Source organism: Sebastes fasciatus, chromosome 20 (genome assembly GCF_043250625.1).
Source record: "Sebastes fasciatus isolate fSebFas1 chromosome 20, fSebFas1.pri, whole genome shotgun sequence".
Taxonomy (NCBI): Eukaryota; Metazoa; Chordata; class Actinopteri; order Perciformes; family Sebastidae; genus Sebastes; species Sebastes fasciatus.
Window position 1 is genome coordinate 25,849,341 of NC_133814.1, and position 14,432 is coordinate 25,863,772.

At 40.2% G+C, this 14,432-nt stretch overlaps 2 protein-coding genes and 1 pseudogene across 3 annotated transcripts in view; all 3 read left to right on the forward strand.

The window, feature by feature from the left end:
- LOC141758935 (stonustoxin subunit beta-like) overlaps positions 1-14,432 on the forward strand; it is an 89,611-nt gene that overhangs the window by 32,337 nt on the left and 42,842 nt on the right. The gene's annotated exons all lie outside the window — the stretch shown is intronic.
- Positions 5,318-10,305, forward strand: LOC141759045 (neoverrucotoxin subunit alpha-like). Its single transcript, XM_074620933.1, has 2 exons — positions 5,318-5,408; positions 8,789-10,305. The coding sequence occupies exons 1-2, from the start codon at positions 5,318-5,320 to the stop codon at positions 10,303-10,305; spliced, it is 1,608 nt and encodes a 535-aa protein (XP_074477034.1).
- Positions 10,244-12,103, forward strand: LOC141758943 (neoverrucotoxin subunit beta-like; annotated as a pseudogene).

Below are 14,432 nucleotides of genomic sequence, written 5' to 3' on the forward strand. Positions count from 1 at the left end.
CCCTCATAGAGATCAGAGAGACCGAAGACTTTATTGACTCCATGCTATCTAATAGCCCGGAGGCTAAGCTACAGGCAAATGAGCCACCCTTGAAACCGGCTTTCTCCCCACCAGCCAGTGGACCAGATGAGGCATGGCCCGCTCCCGGAAAATGGATTAACACCCAGGACAAGAAGCGGAAAAAGCGATGCAGAAACTCTTCCCACATCGCCTCTTTTCCTGTCCCGCTCGGAAATAGATTCGAACCACTGGGAACTCTTCACACACAAGGCGAAAAGGCACAGGAGTGCTAGCTGCGCTGCTAACGAGCATAAAGGGCCCGGATCCCCGACGCACCGTGACGGTAGCTACTCAACACCGACACGTCCTCAACAATACCAAGATTATCATCCACGCTGGCTCGTTTGACATCCTGCACAAAAAAACTGGCACTGAGATACTTAAAAAACATTTCACCCAGCTACTGAACACACTAAACAGATATCAAGATGTATCCATCAGTGGACCGATTGCATGTTTTCGCAGAGGAAAAGAAGCCTTCAGTCGACTCCTGTCTTTCAACACATGGCTGGCATCTGTCTGTTTTACACACAAATGGAGATTTATTGACAACTTCAACGTCTTTTGGAACTGTGCAGACCGTTTTCAAGCTGATGGACCCAAACCGTAGAGGGTCTAGACTACTAACAGCAAACATCAGTCACGCGCTCTCGACCACCTCAAACAGACAGAATCAAGCATCACTCCCTACCCCTGCTGTGTCTAAGTTGACTGACGCATCCCAAACCTCCTCCCATGGAACAGAACAGAACACTCAAACAGCCTCCTGCAAAGACACGAGCCCTGCACAGTCCCTCACCTCCTCAACGAATTCCCCTCTGATAGCAAGCCACCTTGAACTCAGTGTTATGGCCTTCAGCCCGAAGAAAAGCAACGTTAGGACAGCCACCATGCTATTTCATTAAACATACCGGTCATCATAAACAGCAAATGGCATGGTAAAATGCGTGGTTATAAACCTGAAACTCGTCCTAGAAGTCTGAAAACTATCCATGTTACAAATATATCTCCTCCTGTTTTATCTATTAATACCCCACAGATGAAACTGGCCCTTCTAAATGTCAGATCTCTAAATAACAAAACCTTTCTAGTTAACGATCTGGTCAAAGAAAACCACTTAGATCGCATCTGTCTAACAGAAACTTGGTTAAACGATGACACGGCAACAGCAACACTGATAAAAGCGTCTCCGCCTGATTACAGCTTCCACCAAGTTTCTAGGAAATCAAAAAGAGGTGGAGGAGTCGCAGCTATTTTCTCATCTAAACTGTTGTTCAAAATCGCCGAGCTAGGTGAATTTACATCAATTGAATATCTTGCTATAGAGCTCAGAACTGAATCAATACTGCTTGTTATTATATACCGGCGACCCAAGCACTCGCCAATATTCATACAAGAATTCTCTGAACTATTATCACTATGTGTCACCAGATATGACAAAGTAGTTCTAAACGGACACCTAAATATCCACGTCAATAAAAACCCAAGAACTATTTAGCTTTTAAATCTCCTTGACAGTTTCGATCTAACTCAACACATTACAGATCCAACACACCGGCACGGAAACACACTAGATCTAGTAATAACAAATGGACTAAACATCAATAACATCTCAATAACTGATCTACCTCTTTCTGACCATCATTGTATACTTTTTGATGTGGAAATCATCTTAACAGAAACCACAAAAGAATTCTTAGTCCAAAGAAGATATCTAGATGATGAAGCTACAGCAAAATGTTCTGAGCAGATTGCTCTATATGAGCCAACTAGTCATGAATGCTCTCTGAATGAAATGGTAGAGAACCTCAATGATGCACTATCATCTGTGTTAGACTCTGTAGCTCCACTGAAAACCAAAAAGAAGTTTACATGCAGAACCTCCCCATGGCTGAGAAATAAAAATGTTAGTGAATATAAAAGAAAATGCCGCGCAGCAGAGAGAAAATGGAGAAAAACAAAGACCACTATCCACTACGATATCTATAAAGATACACTAACTACCTATAACAAAACCATCCGTCTAGCAAGGAAAGCTTATTTTTCCGGCATTATTACAGAAAACGCCGGAAATTCCAGAGTTCTTTTCTCCACCATTGACCAGCTGCTAAACACTGTCCCTGTCCCCCCGCTATCCTCAGCAGCTAAATGTGAAGAGCTTTCCCTATTCTTCAAGAACAAAATAACTTCGATCAGAGCTAGTATCACTACTAGTGGAGGTGAAACTGACATCAGTAGATCCTGCAACGTAACCATGAGCACTTTTACATGTATCACACTAAGTGAACTTTCCAAAACCGTCAGCGAATGTAACTCTACAACCTCAGATATTGATCCTTTACCCACAACATTCTTTAAGCGAGTGTTTGATAGTGTCTCAGGTCCGCTCCTAGACATTATAAACACATCCCTTAGAACTGGCGTTTTCCCAGATGCCTTTAAAACAGCTGTTGTAAAGCCCCTATTAAAGAAACCCAAATTGGATAACAGTACACTAGCAAACTACAGACCGATATCAAATCTTCCTTTTATTAGTAAAGTATTGGAAAAGATAGTATTAGTCCAATTAAATTCCTTTCTTGAAGAAAATAACATCTTGGAAGTCTCTCAGTCAGGTTTCAGAAAATATCACAGCACTGAAACTGCTCTCACCAAAATAATTAGCGACCTCAGACTTAACTCTGATGCAAATAAAGTATCTATCCTTATCCTGTTAGATCTTAGTGCGGCATTTGATACCATTGATCACGACATCCTAATCAATAGATTTGAAAAGCTTACTGGGCTCACTGATAGTGTACTGAACTGGATCAAAACATATATCAGAGGAAGGAAGTTTTATGTTAGCCTAGGAGACCATATGTCTAAGAAACATGAAAACTGCTACGGGGTTGCACAAGGAAGCTGCTTAGGTCCATCACTCTTTTCTCTTTATATGTTACCACTCGGTGACATCATCAGAGAACATCATATTGATTTCCATAGCTATGTGGATGACACACAATTGTATATATCCGCTGAACCTAATGATGCGACAGCCATAAATTCCATTACAAACTGCTTGTTGGCAATAAACAAATGGATGAACAATAACTTTCTCAAATTAAATGAGGACAAAACTGAAGTTCTACTTATCGGCCCCAAATCCAAAAAGAGAGATGCTAACCACGAATCTCGGAGGTTTAACCGCCTGGCTTAAACCTGAGGTGACAAGTCTCGGTGTCATCCTGGACGCAGATTTGAATTTCAACTCCCATATTAACAAAGTGACCAAAATAGCTTTCTTTCACCTCAGGAACATAGCGAAGGTACGATCATTCATAAAACAAAATGATGCTGAGAAGCTAATTCATGCTTTCATATCCAGCCGGTTGGACTACTGTAATGCACTCTTCACTTGTCTTCCCAAGAAAACCACTGGAAGACTCCAGCTCATCCAAAACTCTGCAGCTAGATTATTAACAAAAACTAAAAGGAGAGAACACATCAGTCCTGTCCTAGCTACTTTACACTGGCTTCCTGTTACCTTCAGAATTGACTTCAAGGTCCTCCTCCTCACATACAAAGCACTAAATGGACAAGGACCTAGCTACATTGCTAACTCCCTTACAAACTACACACCAGCGAGAACACTGCGATCATCAGATGCAGGTCTATTAGAGGTCACCAGAAGCAGTCGTAAGAAGATCGGTGATGCGGCCTTTGTCAACTATGCCCCAAAATTATGGAACGCACTACCCATAAATATTAGGGAAGCAAACACGCTAGACATTTTCAAAAGACATCTTAAAACCTATCTTTTTACCAGCGCATTTCTCTGTAACTTGCACTACGAATTTTATCTTGCACTATTTATATTTTACTATTTCTACTGTTCTAAAATGTTTTATTACTTTTATCATGATTATTTTGACTCCATGCACTGCTCTTGCTAATTGTTTTTTATTGATTTTATGTAAAGCACTTTGAACTGCAACTCCTGTATGAAATGTGCTATATAAATAAAGTCTTACTTACTTACTAAATACATAGATGCCTTTCTGCCAAATATTCTTTGTTGTTTCAGCAGTTACTCAGAAACTATTGCAACACTGGGCACTAATCAAGTATTTTTTCCACAGATATCATCAGGTCATGGGAAGCTTTTTATTTTCATATTTATCAGTTGGCTAGGTGTGTCATTATTTCTGTAAAAAGCCTTCGGTTACACAACAACTACTATAAATCTTATTAAGCTGGTTAGATGCCTATCCTCATTGTGGATGAGAGCCAGCAAGGCAGATGCCTTTCTGTAAAATCGATGTTGTTGTTTCAGCAGTTACTCAGAAACTATGTATTCGTGGTGGGTGGGTCAAACGAACACAAGACTTTCAACCAGAGACCACTGTTCATGTCCCGCGTGAAACAGTAAGTTATTTTGTCACGTCAGTCGTTAGTCATGTGACTTGTTAGTATCGCCCGTCTCGTGGGTCACAGGCCATATTCAAAACTGCCTACTACATACAGTACTACTGACGAACGCAGTATGCAGTATAGAGTACATGCTGCATACTGCGTTCCTCAGTAGTATGCAGTATGAAACAGTTAAAGTGATGTATTTGCAGTATGCCAGGCCAGGCTTTAGCCTTTGAACAAGCTCTTAAAGCACTGGATTAAAAAAACAAACTCGTACCATCGAAAATTACAACTTTGTAACTTAGTAATGTTCATAACTGTAAACTGTAAATGACCAGAGTCAACATGTTTTGTTTCATTTAATTTCACTTAAGCCATGACAACAAGTTGCCAAAGTGTGATGCTGAACTTGAACTGGCCAAGTTTATGACATATTTTTTTGGGGGGGGGTTCTGTTATGATGTAAGCCACATCTTTATTTTATTTAATGTTGTGTTGTTTTGAGATGCCTGGCTTTATAAAGGTTAATGTATTCATAATGAACGCCTCATTATTAAAGTTATAATGTGATTACAGGCATCATGTGGTTCCATGTCCGGAGGCGTGTCATGGGAGGAAAACTTCACCAGGTGAGGACAAACTGGACGGACAGAGGGTGATGAAACCAGATATATATACAGTATTAGACCTTTACTGAACTCTGTGTAAAACTATAACTGTCGGATTGATTGATCGACTGACTTACTGCATTTCCATGCACAATAGACTGTCAGGCTTTCTGTCTCTTAACTCTCACCATTACTTAATAGTGTAAATCAAGTACTGAAGGTCGTCTGGTCACTTTTCTCAACAGGATGGAGAAATGGGCTCAGATCTCATGGCCGTTGCTGCCCTGGGTCGACCTTTCACCCTAGGAATGCTCTATGATGCTCGGAGGGAGGACCTGATCCCAGGTAAGTCTTGACTCAGAATATATCCTTATTATATACCCTGAGACACACAATAGACCCATTTTTGTCTTTTTTAGGGGGGCACAAGGGGTCTTTAGGGGGAGATAGCAGGTCAACAGTAGATGTCACATAGAAGTGGTGTACATCATCTGAAAGCTGGAACCTGAAGATTAATTTGAGATGCAGCTCAGCACTGCGTGTCAAATTGTTCTAATCAGAAATAAACATGAATTACTTCATTAATTAAAGGCAGGGTTGACGATGTTCTCCAGTATCTACTAGTTGTTATATTGGTAGAAATGGTCTTTACCCCCCGACAGCGATCCATTACTGATGAGCTCTGAAAAAGGACCGAAAAAGAGCCATCATCTGTAGCTGCTGTAATCCTGTAAAACCGTCTACCAATCACTGCCTCGCAGTCCGCTTTGAAAGAACCAATCAAATGCCTCCCTGCTCGTACTCTACCCTTGGCGTGCACCAGCCTGAACTCAAAGCGCGCCGCCGTCGCACGTTTCCTGGAGAATGGAATAGAAAACTCAGCCCTGCAGTAGCACTGCCTTGATTACTTGTCATGAGGTAGCGTTGTTGAGTTGAGGTCGTCTCTCCGCTCCGTATCTGTGAAGTAGTTACGACGCTCGTGCATGTGTGTGTGTGTGTGTGTGTGTGTGTGTGGGGGGGGGGGCGTTGCCTTGGTAGGAGCCCCGAGGGGAGGGGAGGGGGGGTTTAGACGGAGTTCCTGAGGCGATGCTACTTTCAAATTATGCTAGCTTTCCAACATCGTCGACCCTTCCTTTAAAATGAATTGTAAAAGTGCATAAGGGTTTAGAACATGATGATAGAAGTAAATGATGGTCATCTCCATGCTCTATTAGGTCTCATGAGTTGTTGCAGCAGTGTTTAGGTTGATACCATTTGTTACACAGATTTGGTGTTAAATTTAACCATTTATTTTTTTTACCACTGGAGAATTGATAAAAATGATCAATAATCCCTCCAAAATACAACATTAAGACACCAAGACCTTGAGGAACACCTGAGAAAAATCCATGCTGTGGAATCAAAAACTTCATCGGAAACACTCCCCCCCCCCCCATCTAAGACATCTTCACACATTAAAGGGACTGTTTGTAACTTTGTAAGCGTATAAATGTACCGGGTCGGGACACATGGCGCTCACATACGCGCGCTTGCGTGTGGCCGCTGTACTCTCCTCCTCTGCTTGCCTTCACTCAGTCCGGGCGCGCGTTCTCGCTTCCTCGCTCCACCTCTAGACGTGAACGTGCGCTCACTCCACACTGCAGAAGAGTTAGTTTAGCTCTGAGAATTGAAGTGGACGTTTGTTCAAAAATAAATGCTGCAGCTTCACCAGACCAACAGAGGTTTCCCGTGTCTTGTGAAGTGACGGGGCTCCACAGCGAGCTCCTTTATCGTCTCGTTACCGACCGGGTGCCGGTGTCTCCCCTGCTCTCTCCAGCTGCGGGCGGAGAGAGCAGGAAGACACCCTGCGGAGCCCCGCTACCTCAGCCTGTGCTGAGGCAAGAAGAACCAACACTAGGATCAGCACTGATTCATGGAGAGACCTTCGTCTGGTCAGCTAACATTACTGCCAAGCAGCTGAAATATAGAGTGATATTTTGGTTTTAGCTGACGTGTGTCGCCTCACTGTTTTGAGCGCTGCTCGTTCAGGTATATTTAGAGCCAGCAAGCTCGAGCTCAACGCTGACTTTCATTGATTTCACGGCCACAGGTGTCGCTGTTAACAAGCATTTCTGAAAGTTACAAATAGTCCCTTTAACACTTTATTATCATTGCTGCAAGCAATCTTTGCTATCTGTTACAGTTATTGAAATATTCATATTTTTAATATTTTTCTGTTTTCAATGAGTGTGTATGTGTTGTAGGCTGCTGCAAACTCTCCTTAAAAAGTTATCTTTAACTTGCTCTATTTCCCACAGTTTTCACATTTCATCGAAACGTATTAAAATTTGTCCTTGTTCCTGACATGTTCTCTTGGAACCAAACAGACAGACATTTTTTTCTTTAGCAGTTTTAAAGTGAAGGGTGCAGCAGGCAGCTGTCCATAATGAAACCCATGTTAACTGACAACAGAATTTTTAATAACACAAAATCCTCACGGGTTTGACAGTTTTTTCTCTGATGATATCTTGTTTAGCTGATCACAGTTACGGTCTTTGACTGTGCGGCATCTCCCACTATTTTAACTCTTTATATTTCATTTTATGACAGAACGTAGGCAAATTTGTGCTGGTTAAGACATTTAAATATGGAATCTAACCGACTTAAATAATCGGAGCAGTGATCTTCCAAGTGAACGGTCTCAGCTGTGTGAGAGGGGCGTGTGTGTCTTTCGGCACATATTTCATCCAATCTTCACCAAACTTGGTCCATACCACATTTAGATGACCCTGAATGAAACTTCTGAGTTTGTTTATGGGTATGACTTACCGTTTGTCTGTAATGGGTCCCCAAACCTTTGAAGGTGTGACCTCATGCACTTAACAGGCCATAACTCTTCAATGCTAAATTGGATTGCAACCAAATTCGGCAATGTTGTACATACAGCCACAATGCACAAGTGTGTCACATTTGATTCAGCAGGGGGCGCTACAACTCTATAACATGATAATCTGTTGTGTTTAATAAGATGAAACTTGATACATGGCTTTTCCACAACATGTTGAAGCATAGCACCAATAGCTCCACCATGTGGCCATTAATAAAACATCACCATATCTCTTGAATGCATCACTCGGTTACCTCTGATTGTGGGCGGTATCTTCAGACGTGAATCACCAACACTTGTTGCTGGGATAGTTTCAGAAGCTGAGCCAGCAGTAGCAGATGCAGCAATCACAGACATTTTCTTCAGGAAATGCAATTATTCAAGTATTATTTTGTCATATTAATTTATAGGCTACATGTAAATTCCAATTGATGAAATAAAAATGGATATGTCTCACACTGTCAACAAATCACATGCTACTGCTAATTTAGCTTGTCTTCTGCTAGCTTAGCTAGCTTTAATTAAGGGCACGCAACATTATCTTAACATTAATTAGCAAACTATAAAAACTTTAAAAATATTTTAGCTGCCATCACAACTTATAACTTATTTACTTTTGAGCCTTTTTAGAATAAATGACCTCCTCCTTTTCCCCTCGGCCTCCTCCATGGTTATCAACTGTGCATAGATGCTGCTTCTTCTTTCTGTTTTACGCCTATGAGGCATTTAATGTAGTAGCTGTTTAGGGAACTTAGGGAAGAAGCTGCAATGTGCAGAAATCTAAATGATTAAATGACTTCATATTAACAAAATGATGTTGCTGCTTTATCAGATAACTGATGTTTTCCAATTTCTATAGGTTCGACGTTGTGGGATGATGCAACTCTACAAGAGAAGACAACTGAAACCTCTCAGAAAAGCAGTGCATTTGAAATTTCTACATCTGACTCCATTGAATCCAAGTCCTCTTTGCTGGATGTTGATGGTTCTCTGAAGGCCAGTTTCCTGAGTGGACTGATTGAAAACGAAGGATATGCCAAGTATCTGAATGATCATAAGAAATACAAGAATCAGAGCAGAGTGACGTGTCGGTACAAAGCTACTACCAGCTTCAAACAGCTGTCAATGGTTGACCTCCAAACCTTAAAACCCCACCAAACGGAGGTTATTGAGAAGGGCTTGGCAACACATGTAGTCACAGGCATCCTTTATGGGGCAAATGCTTTCTTTGTGTTTGACAGTGAGAAGTTGGAAGCCAGCAGCGTTCAGGACATCCAGGTCAGCATGAAAGCTGTGATAAAGAAGATCCCCAAATTTAATGTTGAGGCAAAAGCTGGCATCAAGCTGTCTGATGAAGAAAAATCCCTGACTGAGAAATGTTCCTGCAAATTCTTCGGAGACTTCATTCTTGACAGCAACCCTACAACATATAGAGATGCAGTGAAGACCTTCGCAGACCTTCCAAAGCGACTTGGAGAAAAGGGAGAGAAGGCTGTTCCACTGAAGGTCTGGCTGATGCCACTGAAGAATTTGTATCCCAAAGCTGCCAAGCTGAAGTGTGGGATCAGCGTTGGAATAGTGAGGAAGATGCAGGATGCTCTAGAAGGTTTAAGGGAAATGCAAATGAGATGCAACGATTCTCTGGAAGACACAGTGGTAGAGGATTTTCCAATGATTCGAGAAGAGTTGAGCACTTTCCAAAAATTGTGCAGTGACTATACATCTCACCTCCAGCAGAACATGGCAAAGAAACTTCCCTCCATCCGTGATGGTAAAAAAGATGAGAGCTCACTGAGACAACTCTTTGAAGACCGAGACAAGACACCATTCAGTCCTGAAAAACTGAGCAAGTGGCTGGATCAGAAAGAGAGAGAAATCAACGTCATCAGATCCTGTGTAGATGCCATGGAGGGAACAAAGATCGTCCTAAGTCAGTCCGAGCTGGACAGAGAGGCTCTTGCTCCAGGTGTAGAGCATACTCTGTGCTTTGTTTTCACCTCCATGGCAAGGGGTGATACCTACCTTGATGTGATGGCCGACTACTTGGGCTCACCTAAATTAGGAAGTACCTATGAAGGCCAGTGGTACTCCTCACCTGAAGTTGTAACCAAAATGAAAGAAAAAGCCAAAGCTTTCCATGAGCTTGCCAAAGCACAGAAGCACAACAAGAGGTTGCGTTTCCTCATAGCAGTTATAACAAATGAGAAACACACAGGAGCAACCATCTACCATTACAAGGACGGCAATCTGGTCAGTGAAGATTTTTCAAAGCCTTCAAAGCCTGACGTCCCTCCTGGGCAGATCACAGACAAAAGAGATCTGTTCTGGTGTAAGTCATTTTTCATGCATTTTTTAGGCAAAAATCTGCCGTACTAATTACTGTCCTCCAGAAACCTGTTTGACCATCAGAATGACTGATAAAACATTTCATTTTGGTCTCTCCAACAGATGCCTGTGATCTCACCCTGGACCCAAACACTGCAAATGGCTACCTCACTCTGTCTGAGGGAAACAAGAAGGCAACAGTTGCAGCATGGCAGTATTATCCTGATCACCCAGAGAGGTTTGATAAACAAACTCAGGTGTTGTGCAAAGAGGGCTTATCTGGGCTCCATTACTGGGAGGTAGAGTGGAGTGATTTACCTCCCATATCTGTTTATGCAGCTGTTGCATACAAGAGAATTGTAAGAAAGGGAAACGGTTCAGACAGCAGTTTTGGAAATAATACCAAATCGTGGGCTGTTGGCCAGGAAGGAGTCACTGGTAGTATATGGCATAATGGTAAAGTGAGAGCATATCCTGGGGGCTGCACAAGAGTTGGGGTGTATCTGAACTGGCCTGCTGGCACTCTGTCCTTCTACTCTGTCGTCTCTAACACACTGGAGCACATCCACACCTTTCACACCAAATTCACTGAGCCTGTTTACCCAGGTCTCTGGGCTTATGAGACAGGCAACTATGTGTACCTGCGTCCAGTTTAGTAAGAGCAATGATCAAGTCTTGTTCGATCCTGGTCTGTTCATAGGGATATGGGTTTACATTTAAAGTTCAAAGAACAACTTAAGACGTCCTTCACAAATTAAAAACAATGCATTGAAACCCAGAGGGACCAGGAAAATAGATGATATGATGAAGTGACTATATATGTAATTTTCTGTTAATCAGTTCACGTTGATTTGATGCACAGCCTTCTCCTCAAACTGGTTTGTGCTTCACAGCTTCACAATCAGTTTAAGCTTTTATTGCTCGGTATATCACATATATGTTTTTAATTGTTTTAATTCTGATTCTAATTCCTGATACTTAAAGATACTCAGCTTATATTGATTCACAATTACTATGTCAAGAATATTCTGTTGAAATTATGATGCCTTCGAATGAAACTTGTGAGCTTGTGTTTACAACATGGGAAGTGGTGTACACGATATGTGTGGCATTCAAGTGCTCAAGTCATGAGAACACCGCTGCTAAGCAACGGCAATATTAACGTTACTGTCGGCGTCTAGAAGCCTCAGAGGCTAACAATTTAACAAGCTAGCAAGCAGGTAACATAAAGCAGGAAAAGCAAAGACATAATGACAGAGGAAAAAGATGAGGCCGTTGGGAATATCAACATTTTCCTCAGAATATAGCACACAATCATGAAGAATTATAATATACGACTAAAATTACAATATATTCTCTTATTATGTATCGAAAAATTAACTTCCATGGCCTCCGCCATTTCTGACGTCAACAAACACGTCACAACTCGTAAGACATGCTTCACAAATTCAAAAAAATGCATTGAAACCCAGAGGGACCAGGGAAATAGATGATATGATGAAGTGACTATATATGTAATTTTATGTTAATTCAGTAATTCAGTTCACGTTGATTTGATGCACAGCCTTCTCCTCAAACTGGTTTGTGCTTCACAGCTTCACAATCAGTTTAAGCTTTTATTGCTCAGTACATCACATATATGTTTTTAATCGTTTTAATTCTGATTCTAATTCCTGATACTTAAACTGAGCTTATATTGATTCACAATTACTATGTCAACACTATTATGTTGAAATGTGATCTCATAGCTCATGTCAAAAATTGCATAACCTGTTTTGTTGAATTCATCATGTTGATTATGTTCGGATATGAGGGAGCTAAAGTGCCTTTTGTTTAATTTAGCATACTTCATTTAGTACTTTGGTATATGGATATATTTTCTAAAAACAAGAGGAAAACTCTCTGGTCTGTGTTTTTCTGTTTAGGTCAAGGCTAATCCTGTCCCTTAACCCTGACCTCAGGGTCAGTTCATGACTTTACTGTTCTGAGGAGATACTCCCTGTTAACACCATTTTGTTAGATGTTAAGCACTCTGCTGATTTTTATAGAGCTTTATAGTCTTTTTTGTTAATCACAGCTTCACAATCAGTTTAAACTTTCATTGCTTGGTACATCACAGATATGTTTTTAATTATAACTTTCTATTCTAATTCCTGATACTTATCAATACAGAGCTTATATCAATACACAATTGCTATGTCAACACTAGTATGTTGAAATATAAAGTCATAGCTCATATAAAATGCATAACTTGTTTTTTCTTTAAGAGAGTCAGTGTTAACATCATTTTTTTGCAAACATTGCTGATGTTTGTAGATCTAAAGCAACACCTGTTGGATATGTTTACTCTCTTCTTGAGCAGAATATTCAATAAAGTGCAGACCTGACTTCACCACTGTGTGCTATCTTATTATTTCCTTTACATTAAAAAGTTGACTGTACCAAAGGTGAAAAGCTTCATTTATGCCACATTAGCATATTTTAATGCAAAGAACACTACAATGATAGAACAGAAATCCTTATTCAACAGTTTGGAGGACCCATCGTGCTGTTGAGTTTGTATTCCACCTGTAAAATGGAAGATAGTTAGCCCAGCTTGCTAATGTTAGCACTGATTCTCACTAGATACTAGAACACTCGTTACTTTTCTTTCATGTTATCTCAACAGTCCTCAGCATTGTGTTCATCCCACATTATACATGATACTATATATCCTGTTATATTCTATTCAGGGCTGTCAAAGTTAACGCAATAATAACATGTTAGTACAAATTCGTTTTAACGCCACTAATTTCTTTAACGCATTAACACAATCAATCTTTGGGAGTTGTAGCGGCTCAGGTTGGCGAAGAAAAACTGTCTGGTCCATTTTCAAAGGGGTCCCTTGACCTCTGACCTCCAGATATGTGAATGTGTCTCTCAATCTGAAAAAATGTCCAAAACATATCTGAAAAAAAGTCTGAAAAATGTCACAAAAACAAATCCGAAAACTGTTTAAAAATTTTCGAGGAAAAAAAAGTCCCAAAAAGACTGAAAACTGTCTGAAAATGTCCCAAAAAATATCGGAAAAAAAGTCTGAAAAATGTAAAAAAAAAAAAAGTCTGAAAAATACTAGCTTCTCATGAAGGAGGTTAAATAACTCCTGTTGGGCTGCAGTTTGCCATGTTATGATTTGAGCACATTGTTTTATGCTAAATGCAGTACCTGTGAGGGTTTCTGGATCAATATCTGTCATTGTTTTGTGTTAATTGATTTCCAATAATAAATATATACATATATTTGCATAAAGCAGCATATTTGTCCACTCCCATGTTGATAAGAGGATTAAATACTTGACAAATCTCCCTTTAAGGTTCATTTTGAACAGATAAAAAATGTGCAATTAACAGCCCTACTATATACATTATAGACTTGAGTTGTAATGTAATAACTTTTACATTGTAAAGTCATTAAAATAAGGTTAATTTAAACTTGGTGTTAAATCAAAGCCTCGCTGAGATCACAGTTACATCCTCAATCAGTTAGTTTGAGATCAAAACGGCTGTTTTTCAGATGAAGTCTCATCAAAGTGTTTCTATCTTTAGTCTTTAACGTTTCTAACCATCAACCACAACAACTGAATAAAGCAGGTTATTGTTGTCTACTTACTTCAGAAGCTGGATGGATCCATAGCTGATCAGCTCCAGTTCAACAACAAGGTAGGCTGTATGATATAATAATATAATATAATATTGATTAAGAGGTTTAATTAACAACAACAATCCTCCTGATCAGTGAAAGTCCTCCGTTCACTCAGTGGAGACGAATAACGCGTCACATCATCTCTGTGGTAACGACAACGACAAGTCCCGCCCCTCGACGGCTGTGATTGGTGGAGAGAGAACATTGTTTTCTTTAATCCGTGCATCTGATTTATTTATTTTATTTATTTAAAAAGGATCCCCATTAGCTGATACCAATGGCACCAGCTAGTCTTCCTGGGGTCCGAAATCATGTACATTAATTTATCACATACATACTATATACAACATCACATTTGTGTTACACTAATAACACTCAAATTTTCAAACATATATAAATTTCAAATTTCAAATTTCAAATTCATACACAAATCTTCCACAATTTTTTTTGTTTTTTTTGTTGTTTTTTTTGTTTAGCCTCAAGGCCCATCATCAGGG

Coding starts and splice junctions, on each gene's coding strand:
- LOC141759045 (XM_074620933.1), top strand. CDS start 5,318: ATGGGCTCAGATCTCATGGCCGTTGCTGCCCTGGGTCGACCTTTCACC. Junction 5,409..8,788: donor GAGGGAGGACCTGATCCCAG/GTAAGTCTTGAC, acceptor CAATTTCTATAG/GTTCGACGTTGTGGGATGAT.